The 15,664-nt window shown below is 45.5% G+C and overlaps 1 protein-coding gene across 18 annotated transcripts in view; it reads right to left on the bottom strand.

Annotated features, from left to right (window-relative positions):
- DNM1 (dynamin 1) overlaps window positions 1–15,664 on the bottom strand; it is a 65,579-nt gene that overhangs the window by 10,407 nt on the left and 39,508 nt on the right. For 13 of the 18 annotated variants that reach the window (XR_008434442.1, XR_008434443.1, XR_008434445.1 and 10 more), the window contains exons 14-18: window positions 15,053–15,064; window positions 13,674–13,787; window positions 3,171–3,280; window positions 2,467–2,578; window positions 1,249–1,260 (exon numbers count right to left, since the gene is read on the bottom strand). Coding sequence is in view for 14 of the 18 variants with exons in the window: in XM_053962149.1 (XP_053818124.1) it covers window positions 1,249–1,260; window positions 2,467–2,578; window positions 3,171–3,280; window positions 13,674–13,787; window positions 15,053–15,064 (360 nt within the window). In the remaining 4 variants the exon portion in view is untranslated. The remainder of the gene's footprint in view (window positions 1–1,248; window positions 1,261–2,466; window positions 2,579–3,170; window positions 3,281–13,673; window positions 13,788–15,052; window positions 15,065–15,664) is intronic. The other 5 variants (XM_053962141.1, XM_053962147.1, XM_053962145.1 and 2 more) reach the window with 3 other exon arrangements.

Genomic DNA, 15,664 nt, shown 5'->3' with positions numbered 1-15,664 from the left:
CAGAAAAAAAGGAGAAACATATTGGTTCTTCAAATGTAACACAAAATTGGCTTGCCATGAGAGCTAAGAGAAGAGTAGAAGGGAACAAACAGGAAGCGCATGCAATAAATAAAACTTATTTAAACTTACATTTTGAGCTGTGATTGTCAATGCACAACTCAGTTTGTACAGACTTCTCCAGCTCAGATCTGAGAAATTTTAGCAATAAAGCTGCTCTCTTAGTAGAAAATTATTAAGAAAAGGTGAAAGGCAGCAGGGACTCCTGAACATGTGTCAGAGATTATGGCTCTGGTGCATACTCAAAGCTGTCTTATTCCTTTTTAATGTTTACAGCTTCCTGAAAGGTTCTTCATTTGATCTGGGTTTTCCATGACCAGAGTCAGTTAAAACTGAGAATCATTCACCATAAATTAAGTCTCACAAGCTCTCTGCCATGCTGCATCTTTGTTCTCATTATACAAATGAGAAAATAGATACAGAGAAGTGAAACAACTGTTCCTCTCAGGCTGACCACAAGTAGATGGAATAAACTAGAAAACTTTCCTATCACTTCAACTGCAACTCCTGCATTGTAAATTATCTTTTCTTTCACACCAAGCAGATGAATCTCTTCCTGCTTGCCTGAAGTACATTGTTTATTCTGTAAAGTAAAACCTGGACTGTGCTGCTTGATAGCAAGCAATCTACAAGGCTCCTCCATTTGGGATCCATTTCAAAGCATTGAAGCATGAAAGAACTGCTGCCTTCCTCAATGCTTATTAAAAAAAAAAACCCCATGATTGTATAATGAAACATCTTTGTTTTAAACAGCTCTAGTCTGAACAATTTGCCATGTAGGAAATGGCTTCTCTTTTGTTTTGGGGAACAAAATATATGAGAAAGGGCAAATTCTTTTGTTCATTTGAGCTTTTGCTGAGAAGATCTTACATAATGAAGGAATGTAAGGTCTCAGTGTGAAACAAAGTAAAGGAAGTGGATGTCAAATAGGACAACTTAAAAAAGTGAGGGTAAAAAAAACCCCCAAAAATAAGCTTGCACCAAGATTCAGAAGTCATACAAAAAGGGAGGAATAAAAAGAAAAACTCAAACCAAGAACAGAAACAGACAGCAGGAATCCAACAGAGGGTACAAAGAGGGAGAAGAAGCAAATGCCTCTCAGGAAATTGTGACAAAAGGAGAAAAAAAAAATGAGAGAGCTATCTGGTGAGAGCCCCAGCAGGCAACACAGGCAGAGGGGGTCAGACTTACTTTGTCCTTGTCCTGGCAGGCCAGTTTGAGCATACATGGAAAAAATTAAAACAAAAAGGGACAAAAAAATAAAAAATTACTTTTAGTTGGTCTCAGAATTTGGAGAAGGTCCCATAATAGCACTGACAAACAAAAGACCAATCCCACTAAAAATACATCAGTACCTCTATGACCCTAGAAAGGGAACAAGTGAACTGTTTAGCTAAACTGAAAAGTGGGATGCTCTGCAAAGGAAACCACATTGTTAGCAACAAAGGACAACTTTCTTACCTGCAAAGGCCACTGCCATTCCTTACAGGGGTTTTGAGACAGGAACCAGGGTTCCCATGTCACACCCCTCCACTTGCACAGCAACAGGTAGCCCATGGCCACTGTGGTTAAGAGGCCCAGTCTGGTTCAAAGCTAATCTGAAGTCATGTCACTGCTGAAGCCCAGTCCCTAATTCTCTTTTTAAAATCTCTCATCAGTTTGTTAGGAAATGCTTTAAGGCAAAAGCAGCATATTCAAGTGTAACAGGACAGACAAATGCAAGAAATCTATTAGAAGCAACAAATACAAACAGAAAAGCAATTATCACTTTTCTAATGGGAAAACTATTTATAGTAGCTTCCTCTCACAGAGGAACAGGAAAGGCTTTGAACAGAAACAAATACCACAATTGTCTAGAAGATACTTTTAAAGCACAAAATAATGCTGACAATAAGTGCTGTGGGACAAGGGGAAGGGAAGAGATAAGAGTTCTTGCTAAAGGAGCATATTAGAGTATCCACAAAGCAAAAGAATAATTCAAAGAACATCACTCCCTAATTAATTGGAGGAAGGAAAGGGAGAACAACTGCTAAGTCAGGAAGTTCCTAATAAGGCTGTACAGAGTTACCAAAAAGGAACAGTATCTTTGCTCAGTGGATACCATACCAGTTAGTAGTCACAGTAGTTAAAGATCACCCTTATATTGTGACTTTAATGTCCACAAAACAAGACAGCTAGAGGGATTTATCAAGGCAGTCTTTTCCTACTTTATCTTCACTTTGAAGCTTGCTATCTCAAGCTTCCTCAATGGAAGCACCAGGACATAAAAATTTTTTTTGTTATCAAAGAGTCTCAGCTCTGGAAAGGCAAAACCTTCACAGACTTATTTTAAACAAAAGAAGATGGAGCTTTCCTTCTCAAGACACATGCTGTGCTCCTCCTTATCCCATTATTATGGCTGTCACTTACCCCAACACGCTCAGGGTAGACTCCTGCACGAAGGAAGGAAGCCTTCCAGCTGTCCACCTCCTCCTGGGTCTCACAGGCCAGCTCCAGCTGCCGGTAGTCCTTGTAAACATTCCTGACAGGAAGACACATATTTTATTATTCTCTCTCTCAGCTCAGAGCTCTGCCCATATCTGACAAAGATATCAGTGACTAAGGAATCCTCCTGTCATTTGAAGACAGAGACACTTGGTCCCTTGCTAGGAACCTCATAATGACCCTGCAAAAGGAAATGAATTTTTTTATCAAGTTTGATTGCTCTCAAATCAGTTGTATGTTTCAGCAAGGCCTGAAAAAGATTCCCTTTTCAATTCTGCTTGCTGCTGGACTCCTCCACCCATCCCAGGTTCTATGGATTTCCCTAGTCACTCACCAAGAACATTGTGATTATAAATATATATCCCAGCCACAGGCAGACCGAGGTAACCACACCAAAAGGCTGAAGGGTTAATTTCACACCACAAGCCATGCACTGGTAAACAAAAGGAAAATTATACATATCTGTAAGATCAGAAGGAATGAAGTCCTCCAATCTTCTTCAGAAGTGTCTGTCCTGAAAGGACACTCACATCTTTCCTAGACATCTATCCTAACACACTCATCCCTATTCTGTTACATAAATCCTGTCCCTAGCTCCAGCAGCTTGGTGTGCTGAGATGGGAGCATACCTCTGTTCAGTGTTGAAGAGAGCAAAGATGTGCTTGCTGGACATGAACCCCTTCTCCACATCTCGCAGTTTCAGGTTATCCACTGGTAACATGTACTTCTTCTCCTTCTCCTGAAAAGGGAATGAGGAACAAGTCACTCCCTGCTCCAGGGGCACCTCTGCTCTTCTAGCAGTATCAGCAGAGTATCAGCAACAGGGCTCCTCATCAACAGAGAGGCATTCTCAGACCCAGGTCCTCTGTTTCCTTGAGTCTGGGAGAGAAAGGGAAATCTGGAAACAAGAGTTTGTCCTTCCCAACTGCTTTTGTGATGTGGCCCAACAACCCTGTCCCATTAACTCCTCCAGGACCAGGCACCAACACAGCAAAGTCCAACTTCCTCAGACTGTGCTCAGTACTGTGGTCCCACTCTTCTCAGCAAAGGGGTCAATCCAGGTTCAGGAAAAGCCAGGGATGTAATAGAGAAGCTGGTTTGATACAGAAGTTAAGTGTCAATAAACCTTGATGTTAAATATTATGTTATTTTACATATATATATATATATATAATCAAATTTACCTCTTCACAAAATTTGACTTGCTGATTTTGTTACTTCATCCTATCACTGTCCTAGTCCTACACTCTATTAGTAACTGTGAACCCTTCACCATCATTAAAAAAGCCATCAAAACTTGATCTTAACTTTTACATTTGCATTCAGAAACTGAGTCAGAAATGATAACCCCTGCTTAGTCTCAAATCTGGATCTACAGCACATTAATAGAACTGAATTTGGTTTAAGGCCCTCATTCGGAGCATCCTTTTCCAGCTGGGAATTATACCCCAGCATAACGAGAGAGGGAGCCCTCACACTGGTCTCCAAAAGGCAGAATGCAGCTATCCAAGACTAAACCAAACCCAGGGCATACTCCTATGTGCAAAGCAAGCATGTGAGCCTGTCCCCTTGTGACATCTTGTGTGTTTGTAGACTTTTCTTGGCTGGAAACAACATGATCACTTTTGGGGGAAACAGGATGGAAAACAAAGATGGTCAGGTGAGGAGAGATCCTGAAGAGCTGACTAGGAAGGAAGGGCAGGGCAGAGGAGCAGGTACAAGTGACAAAGCTGCTGAGCTCTAACACCCAGACAATTTCAAGTCCAGCCTAATGTCCTCTTAAACTTCAGCTAAATTGACTTGAGTTTGCTAAGGATACCAGCACCTCACAGTACTGAGATATCCCAAAGATCAAACGGCACCAGTTCCCTACAAATCATATGCAATGAGAATATCCAAAAAAACAGCACCTAGAAAACAGAAGAGATCGCTTGGGTTGCTGCCAGACTCCCTCTCAAAGATGCCAGGCCATGAAAACTGGAGAATACTTCCAAGCAAATTTCCCTGGACTTTCTAATACTGCTGATCAGTTTTAATTAGATGTGGGCAGGCATTTTTCTAATGGGATATCTGTCAGCCACATGCTGGTCTCAGAGCTACTCAGACTACTTCAGATTCTGTGAGCCACATACGACTTGCAGCTTTCTATTACTCTGGGTTATCATTATGCTGACTTAGGCTGAACTAGTGACCTAGAAGAGAACAACACCAACTGCTGAGTCCCTGGCTGAGACAGATCATCCCCACTGCAGCCTTGCTTAACTGGAACTCCCTGCATTCACTCCACAGTCCCTGGGCTAGTAAAAAATCAAACCAAACCACTGCTCACGCCCCCTCCCCCAAAAAAAGACGCCAAAATGCCCAACAAAAAGCCAAAAATCACAAAACAAAACAAAAAACAACAAAAACAAACAAAAACCAACCAACCAAAACAAAAACCCAAACCACAAAAAAAAAAAAAAAAAAAACAAAAACAAAAAAAAAACCACAAAAAAAAAAAAACCCACAAAAAAAAAAAACCACAAAAAAAAAAAAACCCACAAAAAAACCCTCAACAAAATCCAACAAAAACTGCTGATGTTAAAGATGTCTGAGAAAAACCTTCTGCATTAGACCCACATAATTCCATAGAAGTTCTGCAACGGTGTCATTCTTTAGGAAAAAATGTCAAAAAGTAAGGGAATTCCGTGTCCCTGATATGAAAACAACATGCTCTTTGCCAGAGTTTCAACTTTCACCCTTTCCAAGCTCTCACATAAATGCTGCCACGTGATCAAGACAGCACCATCTCCACATGCTGATCTTGCCACAGACAACAGAAGACAAAATATCTGTCTGCCAGCACAACTTATCAGTCCTGGAGGTGGAGGTAGCAAGAGCAATCAAGTGGAGGACATGGGCACAAGACAAGAAGCCCCCAAGCCAGGCAAACTGCAATGAGGCCCTGCTGCTCCCCATCTCCCTTCACCTCCCCTTCCCAGTCCCCCATTTCAGCCTTTCCAGCTTCTCAGTTTTCAACCCAGCCTGTTTTATATCAACAATCTGACTTCATTTCCTGAATGCAGAGACAGGAAAGTGTGGAATGAGCTGCCAAGGGCTGAGCCTCTCAAAACTTTGGCTGAGCACTCTGCCCATACGTTAGCAATCTGGCAGGGTGTGCTATGGCTGAGCAGCATCCTGGCCAAGAGGGGAAAAGGGCTTCTCTCTCTCCAGCTTTCCAGACTTGGAGTCAGGAGGGAAGAGAAGGAAGAGCCAGCACACATCGAAATAGGAAAGCAGTTCACGAAATTCTATATTTGAAGTCCTCAGTCTGATCCCAAGAGGCTTGTGTTGCTCATACAGCCCTTCATCAATAAGGAGAAGGAAAAAAAAATCAGGCAAAACTGTCCCTCAGCAGCAGAGTATGTGTTATATAAAATGTGCTCCTTGGCTGTGAGTTCATCTGTAGAGCCACGAGGCCAAGGGGAGGTGCGGCAGCAGCAGAGGCCCCCAGACTGTACAAAACAGAACAGGGTGCTCAGTGCTGGCTTGGGAATATTGTAGGCACTGGGTAACTACCCCTCATCAGGGCTGCTGCTCCCCACAGGAGTCTCAGCTTGCATGGAGAGCTGCAGAAAGAGATGACTGCAAGCTCCTTGCAGAGGCAGGAGAAGTGCCAGAGGATTATTCCCCCGCCCCTAGCAGAGTGCAGAATACAGCCATATGGCTCTGTACTTTGCATCTACCAGGGAAAGAAAATACACATGGCCAGGAAACCGACCAGGATCCATGAGCCATTCCAGTTGTGGGGTGGCAAGCACAAGAACTGCAGGAAAAAAGTGATGCTGCAGTTGCAGCCTGATGTTCCAGCATCCTTTATTGTTGCTACACATCTCCTGATGGTGGCTAAATCCTAGAGATGGGTTTTGGCCAGATATAGCAATAATCTGCACTATCACCTGAATTATTTGTTGCTAACCTGTAGGTAATAAGCTACAAGAAGTTCACAGAATTCAGCAGGCAGCAAGCCTGCCTGACTCCAAGCATTCTCTCCATTCACCTGGACTGCCTCAGCAGCAAAGTAAATTTTCCTGCTCTTGGATACATGCAAAATGAAGCTGACAGATGCATGTGTGGGCTCCCTAAGGTTGGAAATTGGCACTCACAGCACAAGAAAGTAATTGGCAGAATTATCAGATCTCAGTTTGCATTTGGAGCATAAATAAACTAATTAAAGGTTTCCCTGTAGCTGTTATGACAAACACCTTCTTCTGCACAGAGACAAGGGTCTGTGAATATGGGAGAAGAAATTGTCATTGTTTTAACTGGGGACTGTGTGAAATCCAGAGAAATTAATCTTGCTTAAACCTCTTAATCTCCTTTCCCTCCTATAAAATGTAAAGTATTACAGGTAAACAAACCTGCCCCAGAGATGCCTGGAGTTTCAGTAAAATTGTTTCTTTAAATACATGCACAGCATTTTGGGAACTCCATTAATAAAACTCTACTCCAATGGAGAAACATTAACATAATAATTTATAATAAACACACAGCACAAATACATGCACACTAAAAGATTATTAGGAAAAAGCCTCTGAAAAACAGTTTGGAATATTTGAAAGCAAGTGAGCTGAGCTTTTCAAGCTCAACCAACCACTCCACTCCCCCAAACAAGATGTTACCAATTGCTTTCTGCTTCTCGTCTTAGCAAATAGAAGAGCTGAATTTCTGGGATGTGATTCCTCCAGGAAGCCCTGGTCATCCCACTACATACACACATCTTGAGACCATCTTTCCCAGACACAGCCCACCTGTGGCACTTTTGCCCTCAGAGCATAATTTATAGGAATGATTCCTCCCCCAAGCTGCAGAGCAGCTGTAATGGCTTGTTTACATCAGAAAGCTGCCTTGGTTTAACTTAAACAACACATCCTAAGATTTTAAGCTGATTTAGTTAAAAGCTCTGTAGACACTAGACCTGGACTCATATGATTAATCACAACCATTACTGTTGGCTTAGCAATGGTAATTAACTCACCTGAACTAAAGTAAAGATTTTTATTCACATCAGCTGAAATAATGAGCAGATTTAAACCTGCAGCCAAGTGCAACCATAGGAAGCCATCAGGGGGTTTATGAGGAAGCATAGGCAGAAGCCTGAGCTGCTTGAGAGAGACTATAGTGCCCAAAACTCGACAGTCACGACCCCTCTAACATCACAGCAATGCCCACCAGCCTTCACAAAGGACAACCAGGCACTTCTCCCTGCCCCTGTCCTTGTGCCAGGGCAGGGATGAACCATCCCAGAGTATCTGACTTGCTTTGCTAAGGTAAAGCACAACACACACAGACACACACCAAGTGTTTCACACCCCTGAGAGAGGGTAGGTTACACCTCCCCGGTGCATGGTCAGTGCCAAGATGGGAGTTCCAAGTGTTCACATTTTTGGTCACAAATCTTAACCATCCACACTAGAAGAAGGAATCCTGGAAGGGACACACGTGAATGAAGTCCTTTTTATCCCTGCAACACAGGGAGAGGGAGCAAATCGTGTGGGCAGGGACTAACATCTGGAATCACTACATGAGAGCCAGGCGTCACAGAAAGCGACAGCATTCCTCAAGTTTCCATGCAGGGTAGGAACCTTCCTTTCCCCCGCGCAACCCCATCCGTCAGCCGCTCACTTCCTGCCAAACTCTGCCTTCCCAGCAGCCAGCAAGCTCCTCCCTCGAGTCTAGTTAGCTTTCCACTGCCACGTCAAGTGAGGCAGAAGGACAGAAGGGAAGCAAGAAGGGAGGGAGCAAAAACCAGAAGAGGGAGGGAGGCTCAGCAATGCCAGGGCGTAGTGGGGGGAGAGAAAGAAGGGATGTGGATTGCTCCTGCAGCAGCCAGAGGTGAGCTGCAAGGGCAACTGGCCAAGGTTGCCTTCTGCAACCCTGTCCAAGGACCTTCTGGAGGGCTTGGAAGCAAAGGCTGGCTCTGTTTGAGTTTTGCTCTGGACCCGCTGATCTTCAGGAGAAGAGATGAGGGTGCATGGGGCCTGAGGATCCTCCCACACAGCTCCATGGGGAAGAAGAGGAGTTGAATGAAGCAACAAGTTCTGCACATCTGGGTGACAGCCAAGACTTCACAGCATTTTCTCCTCAAACTGCAGTAATCTATTTTTTTTTTTCTCTTTCTAAAAAGGTGCAGCATATCCCAGGTGGAATCCAGGTACCAGCCTGACACCAGCACTGGAAGAGGAAGGTGCTTGGAAACTTGCTCCAAATTGGAAACACGCAGGGAGCAACATTTCTTCTCCCCCAGCTGCCAGATGAGGATGTTTTTCCAATCAGGACTTGGACTTTCGTTCACCCCATCTCTGCCCCGCACAACCCCATCCCAAAAGCAGGGAGGGGAGAGGACTAATGAGCTGCTGATTGCCGGAGAGCAGATCGCAGAGGCTCCACTCCGTCTGCCCAGTGTTCAGACTACCTGTTCAGGACTACGAGATTGTACAGTAGTCTGCACATTGGTTAGGCTGTGCTGGGATACACCACACACTGCCAGTGCTGCACGGGGACGGCAACACCTGCACGGCAGAGGGACATGCTTGGAGAGGGTGGGCTCCGGGGATGGCTGCATGCAGAGGTCACTCATCTCTCAGCCTGGGAGGGTCTAACCCTTTGGAGCCATGCCTGATCATCACTTCTACCTGCCTGTTCACCAGACTACTCACAACCCTCTTATTTCTCCTCTGTCTCTCTCATTCCATTCTTATTTCTTTCAGTTTCATGTGCTTGTCCCAAGGTAGCTGTGTTCAGGATGGCTTATGTTTCACATGCTAAGCTTTGCCATAAAATGCAGAAATAAACACACAGGCCTGTCAGAGTCACAACTGCGGTGTGCTTTGCTACCTGAGAAGGCAGGTTCAAGCACAGAAAGGAGACTAGAGAAAGGGGAGTTCATAGTGGAAAAATAGTGGTCATAATACAAAGAAAATCCTACAAGGGATTCAGAGCTGGAGGTTTGGATACTCTGGGTATTGTGTTTGCTTTGATGTTTGTCTGCCAGAGAAAGAAGAGAAAATGAGTGAAAGCATAAGTGAGGACTGATAAAAGCTGAGTAAGGTTATGAAAAATATACACACTTGTGAGAAAAGATAAGTGCATGAATGAAAAGGCTCCACAGAGAATGTAAAGAAAATGAACATTTTCCAGAGAGCACCTGAGAGCAGCACGAAAGCAGGAGAGGAATCACCTCAGAGCAGACATGCTCTTATGCTCTTTAAAAACAAGCTGGATGCAAAAACTCAACAGCAGCCAACTCATCACAGCAAGCTTCTGATGACTGGGGGCATTTGAGTAAAGAAAAAGGATTTCTACCACCTGATCTGGGCCTCGAGGACATGGATTGGGGAGTGGAAGGGACCAGAGAAGAGGGAAGTGCATGTGTACAGTGGGGGGGACAGTCTCTACTGATCCATGTGTTTATTTGTAAACTAGAATTGGGTAAGAGACACTGACAGGTACAGAACACACAGCTATTTAGTGCCTGTCAATAAGGTCCCATCTTCCCCAGGACAGGAATACGTTTCAAGCAAAAAAGAACGCATGAAGACAGAGAAGAAGCTCAACAACTGATGCATCAGGAATCGACACCATCTGTAGGGAATATGAAGCACTTGCATGCACCTGAAGTACCTAAAACTCTGCAGCCATCCCTCCTTGTACACACACAGGTCTCAAATGCAGTGACATTGCATGCAACACGTGAATACCCCCAAGCCAATAAGGTCATTCTTCTAATGTAGCCACCCATTCACACAAGACACAGATTTCTAGTACATGATTTACCTGAGAAAGGACAAAAGGCTCCATCTCTATTGGACATTCACACAAATTCCCAAAAGAAGCAGCAGATATATCCATCCACCCAGCTGTGCAAACACTCCAGCACACAGTGGCACACAGGCACTCCAGAAGGAACAGTTACCCTGCAGAGCAGGGTGTGAGCTTTACTGGCAGGAACACAGCACAGTGCTCATTCCATCCTGCCTATAACATCCCTGTCACCAGCAGCTCTCTCCAAGCTCACAGACCCTCTTTTCCAGCAGGCAGGAAAGCCCTGCAGAGTCATAGACACTGTGCATTTCATAAGGGATCTGGGCAGGAGGAGTATCAAATCAAATTCTTTTATCATGTCCACTGTGGTGTTTGCTGAGCAGCCAGTGTGCTCTGGTGCTGTGCTGCTGCTCCACTGGGATACTATGGCCTCCCTGAGCAAGGAGACCTCAGTCTGTACTGCCAGCAGCCAGAGCAGGCTCCTCCCCACCTCTCCTTCCCACTGCTGGCCTGCAGCATCATCCCACAGGGTTCAGGAGATGCAGGTACCTCAGGAGGGTCGCCAGGTCCTGGGAGGCCAAGCTTTCTGTGGGGCCACTCTCCATGGGGCCAGTGTTTGACTTATTGAAAGGAGACAGGAAGAAAAACAGAGAGCCCAGGAGCACACACACATGCTCTTGGCAGCAAGGCAGAGTGGGGAGCCAACTTTCCACCCCCGCTTGGCCCACTCTTTCCTTCCCCTCCCATTCCCCAGCACACTCCTTCAGGCCCCTCCAGAGCATCAACAGCCATATATCCCTGCTAACATGTAATGCTGGGCCCTTTAAGACATTTTAAGCTTCGGTTCCTTTCTTCAGAGGCAGAGAAAAAACAAGCGAGTGCTGCGGAAAGACTGGTATTTCACTAATGGGGTCCAGATGTCTTCATTCCGCAGACACTGGGTCCTGGCTTGTGAGACAGGGCAGGGAGAGGCAGTGTCCCCAGTCCTCCTGGCCCCAGAGGTGCTGGCCTAGCCTTCACCCTCACCCCACCACACACCACCTCACCCTGCTCCTTCCCCCATCAGCACCCACAGCTCTGCTACCAGCACTTCCATCCACAAAAGGCAGATTCAGCTTTCTCCTTGTTCCCTCTGGAAAGCAGCCAGAGCGCAGGGGAACTAGGACAAGAGAGCCCACAAAACTGCAGGGTGGGGCAGACGCAGCCTCCCCCTTCCTTCCAGAGCTGAAGCAAAGAAAGACCATGGTGTACAAGCTTTAAAAACACATGAGATTGTTTCAGGAGCTGAAGAAGACATGAGTCCTCCTGAACTGGTGAAGAAGGAAAGCTCTGTAACAGACATGTAAAAATCCCGTCTGACAGGGGAACATGCACCGTAGAGCAGCTCTTGGGTGTTGAGTCAGCTCCATGCAGGACTGAGGTTTGGGATGGGAATCCCCATGCTCAAGGCTCTCCCAGCTGCCCATCAAATGCACCAACTTTTAGCCTGATTCAATATTTGAGTCCAGGCAGACGTTGCTTCCTTTCTCCCTCACAACAGCCAGTGATCAAGGAGTTGAACTTGGGGAGGAAGCAAATAAAACACACACTTCCCTTTCCCCCCTGCTCCCACTCAATTGAAAACAAAGGCTCCTTTCTCAGAGGCAGCTCAGACCTCATCGGTGCTGGTTCTCTGTGTTTAAGGGACAGGGGCTGGCAGGGAACTGTTTTCATTAGGCAGCTCTGCAGAAGGGAAATGGTGCAGACCTCCAGTTGCTATCAACCCCCAAGGTTGCCCTCCCTCAGGAGGGGAGGGAGGTCCAAACCCCATCCCAGGCAACTGGAATCTATCAACAGTTTATACATCCCCACTGCAGACCGCCCTCCCTCCCACTCCCTGGGGGAAGAACAGGGAATTCTGATCATCTCTGTAATACAGATGTAGCAGCTGGCTTTGATTAAACCACTTGATGTTTATAACCACTCGACCTGCATATGAAGCCCAGAGGAGAGGGAAGCCTCCCCAAGCAACTCTGAACACAAAGGGCAGGGGTCTTACAGCAGAGACACACTGATTTAGCAAAAGCCATTTCAATGCCTGGTTCTTTAATTAGGAAATTGCTGCCTGCTCATCCATAGCAGCACAGCAGTCATCTCCATACAGAAAGCAATATTTAGAGGCTGATTCATCACTGTATTTGTCATCATTTCTACCTGCTGAGAAGGAAACAGGCCCACTGATAGCAACTAGACAAGAATCCAGTCCTAGCTGCAGCTCCCAGACACAGTAGTGAGTGCCTCAGAATACCTGAGGGACACAAACCACAATAAGAGGCAGAGAAGTTTCTTCATTTGCAGTCAGGAACCCTGATCAACTCAGAGCTTACGACTACATCATACCAGACACTTTTCATCTCCCAGCACATTGAGGGGACTAAACCTTTCAATCACATCCTTACCAGAACCATCCAGCTATTCTTTCTATTTTCAAAGTAATCAAAAGGGACAATTAACTATCTTTGTCTTGCATAGGAAGCAAGACGCTGTTGACAGTGATTTCAGCTGGAACGATTCTGTCTGCTTATAACAATTCCCACTGAAGCAGAAACACATCACAGCATGTTGCCAGAATTGCTAATATTCAAGATTATCAAGCAACTCTACAGAGTAGGTCCGTGCTCTTATCAGTGATATTCCACACATCACTGTAGTTTTGATCAGCAAAACTCTGACCATTTACAACTCAAACAACATTAAATATACCATATTAACTGCCATTTTCAATATAGAATCAGTAAAAAGACATTCCTACTTTGCATGTTTAAGAGCTGGACCTGGGAGAGATTAATTAATTTACTCCAGGTCAGAAGGAGCCAGCACCTGAGCTAGAGCTTCAGGTCCACAGCTCCTGTTGCTTTGCTCTGAGAGAGCTTTTTTCTTGTAACCAGGAGATGCATGAAATCATTGCCACGTGCCTTCAGAAAACTCACTGCTGCCCCACAAATGCCTAAAAGTCCAAATATTGGAACTAACCCATCACACCCTTGATGATCACAGCTGCCACAGCAAAATGAATAAAGATCAAATTCATTCCGAATGCCTGTCAACTTCCCACTAAGCCAGAACTTTAAGCATAAATATTACTCCTTGTGCGTCAAACAAGCCACATTCACATCAATTCTGAAATACTCAGCAGTACTGAGGCCATGGGGAGCCTGGCTCAAGGATAGTTTCAGCTTGTCACAAGCTGCAGACAGCACTCAGAAGATACATCTGTAAAACCCAGTGACTTGAAGTGCTTTGTCCTCATCAGATGCCTGAGACTCCAGCAGCAGAGTTGAGCTACTCACCTCATCATCCTTGTACCAGGAGAGGTTCTCCGCTGTCAGGACAAACCAATACTCCTTGGAGCCACCCTTCATGATGCCAATGTTGTTGATGGTGAGCCAGCCTTTCCGGATCACCTGAGGGGGTGGAAGCAGTGAGCATTAATAAGGACAATCATTCCTGGCCTCAGGTGACAGAGGAGGGATCCAAGGGTATCCCTACATGCAGAGTAGTATGGAAAGACAAGGAACATGGTGCTCTCTGCTGCTGCCAGAAGAGCCCCCCATTCAACTGGCCAGTGGAGGTCCTTGCCCCAAAAGGGCCAGGAATAGCATAAAAAGGAGGCAGGAAGGAACCTGGCAGTGCTGTGCATTATACCCTCTGCCAAGAGGAAAGAGATACAGAAAGAACTACATCAGGAGTGCCTTGGACACTGGCACAACCTACAAGCACCAAATCACAGCAAAACACCCAGAAAAGGCCACACCTAGAGAAAACCAGGACACCAGCACACCTTTCTGCAGGTGTGGAGTGCTTCACTCAACTCAGGGTAGGGGGAACTAGTTCAGGACATGGCCAAGCACTCCAGAAAGAACTGAGTTTAGTAAAAGAAGTCACTAAGGATAACAGAACAAAATGGTGCATCTGGAATTAGTACCCTGGACTTCAGCATACCCAGGTATTTGGGCAGTCATATTAATCTTGGGCAAGTCAAGTTCCTAGGAGTTTAGTCTGTAAAGAAGCCAGGCTATTACTCTCCAGGGGACTCCTACTCACCAAGTGCTAGTTTAGAACCCCACACGTGCCATAATCAAATGTAGGTATGCATCAGCTTAAAGGCATTAGCTTTTACTATTACTGCACTATTCACACCCAGAAACGTCTGCATGCATTATTTGCACTGTGTTGTATGGATATGCTTGCTGAAAACCTCCTGGCATTGAAAAACCATGAGACTGCACTGTCTATTAGCTGGTTGCATTGTGTGAGCAACCTACCCAGTTGGCCTACCTGGTTTCCTGCCCTGGAGGTACAGGATCATTTAACTGGCAATTTACTCTGTAAAGGCAAACGTAGGAGCCTTGGATGTTCAGCTCCTGCCTTCTAAGCTCGAGCTAGTCCTACTCGCCGTGTGGACAGGAGGGGGCAGTGGAACAGAACTACACATCCTTGGATTGCTGCTTTTTATCTCCACCCACTCGAAAGATGTACCTGCAGTTCTGAATTCTTGCTCAGCATACTACCTTTCCACCTTATTTCTGCTTCATTCGTGTCTAATGCCAGCTGCCCTCCTCTCCCCATTCGGCAGCAGAGGGAATAATTTGTTTATGTCCTGGTTTTGCCTTCCCAGATGCAACATTAATGTTCATTAGCACACCCTGCTGAGTGGCCTTCTACTCACCAGGATCTCATCCTGCAAAGGGGAACCATAGCAACAGCAGCAGAGCAGAGAGCAGGAGAGGAGCAAAGAGAGGAGAGATTATTACCAGGAAAGCTGGAGCAGGAGAAGAGAGGCTCAAAAATAAAATAAAATAAATTGGAGGCTGGTACCAAATCTTTTACCCCAAGTGTTAATACAAGCAACCCCCATCCCAAAATAAATCTGCTAACAGGAAAGCGAAAGCATTTTACAGGTAGATCTGGAGTCTGCCCTTTGCACTCTTCTACGCTCAGCTCTACTGTAAGGGACTGCAGAGGATGGGATTCCCTACAGCTGCTCCAAAATGGCTGGCTGGCCAGCCCAGCCTGCTGAGAACACCTGCCTGCCAACAATCTGAAACAGTCTGCAATGTCACATCCAGGGAGAGATGGCCAAACATTCTGTTATGAAGAGGATGGATGTCAGGAGTGAATGTCTTTTTAAAAGACTAAGCAAAAGCATTTGCTTCCATTCTCTATGAAGCTGCTTGTAAGGCTTTGTTTCCAAGATCTTCTAGCCAAGACAGCCTTGCCATGCACCCAGCAAATCTGGGACAAAGTGTCATTAGTCTCTTTTTAATTCTGTGTACACTCC

This window comes from Vidua chalybeata, chromosome 21 (assembly GCF_026979565.1).
Source record: "Vidua chalybeata isolate OUT-0048 chromosome 21, bVidCha1 merged haplotype, whole genome shotgun sequence".
In the NCBI taxonomy this organism is placed as follows: Eukaryota; Metazoa; Chordata; class Aves; order Passeriformes; family Viduidae; genus Vidua; species Vidua chalybeata.
This window is presented reverse-complemented; position numbering and strand designations above follow the sequence as displayed.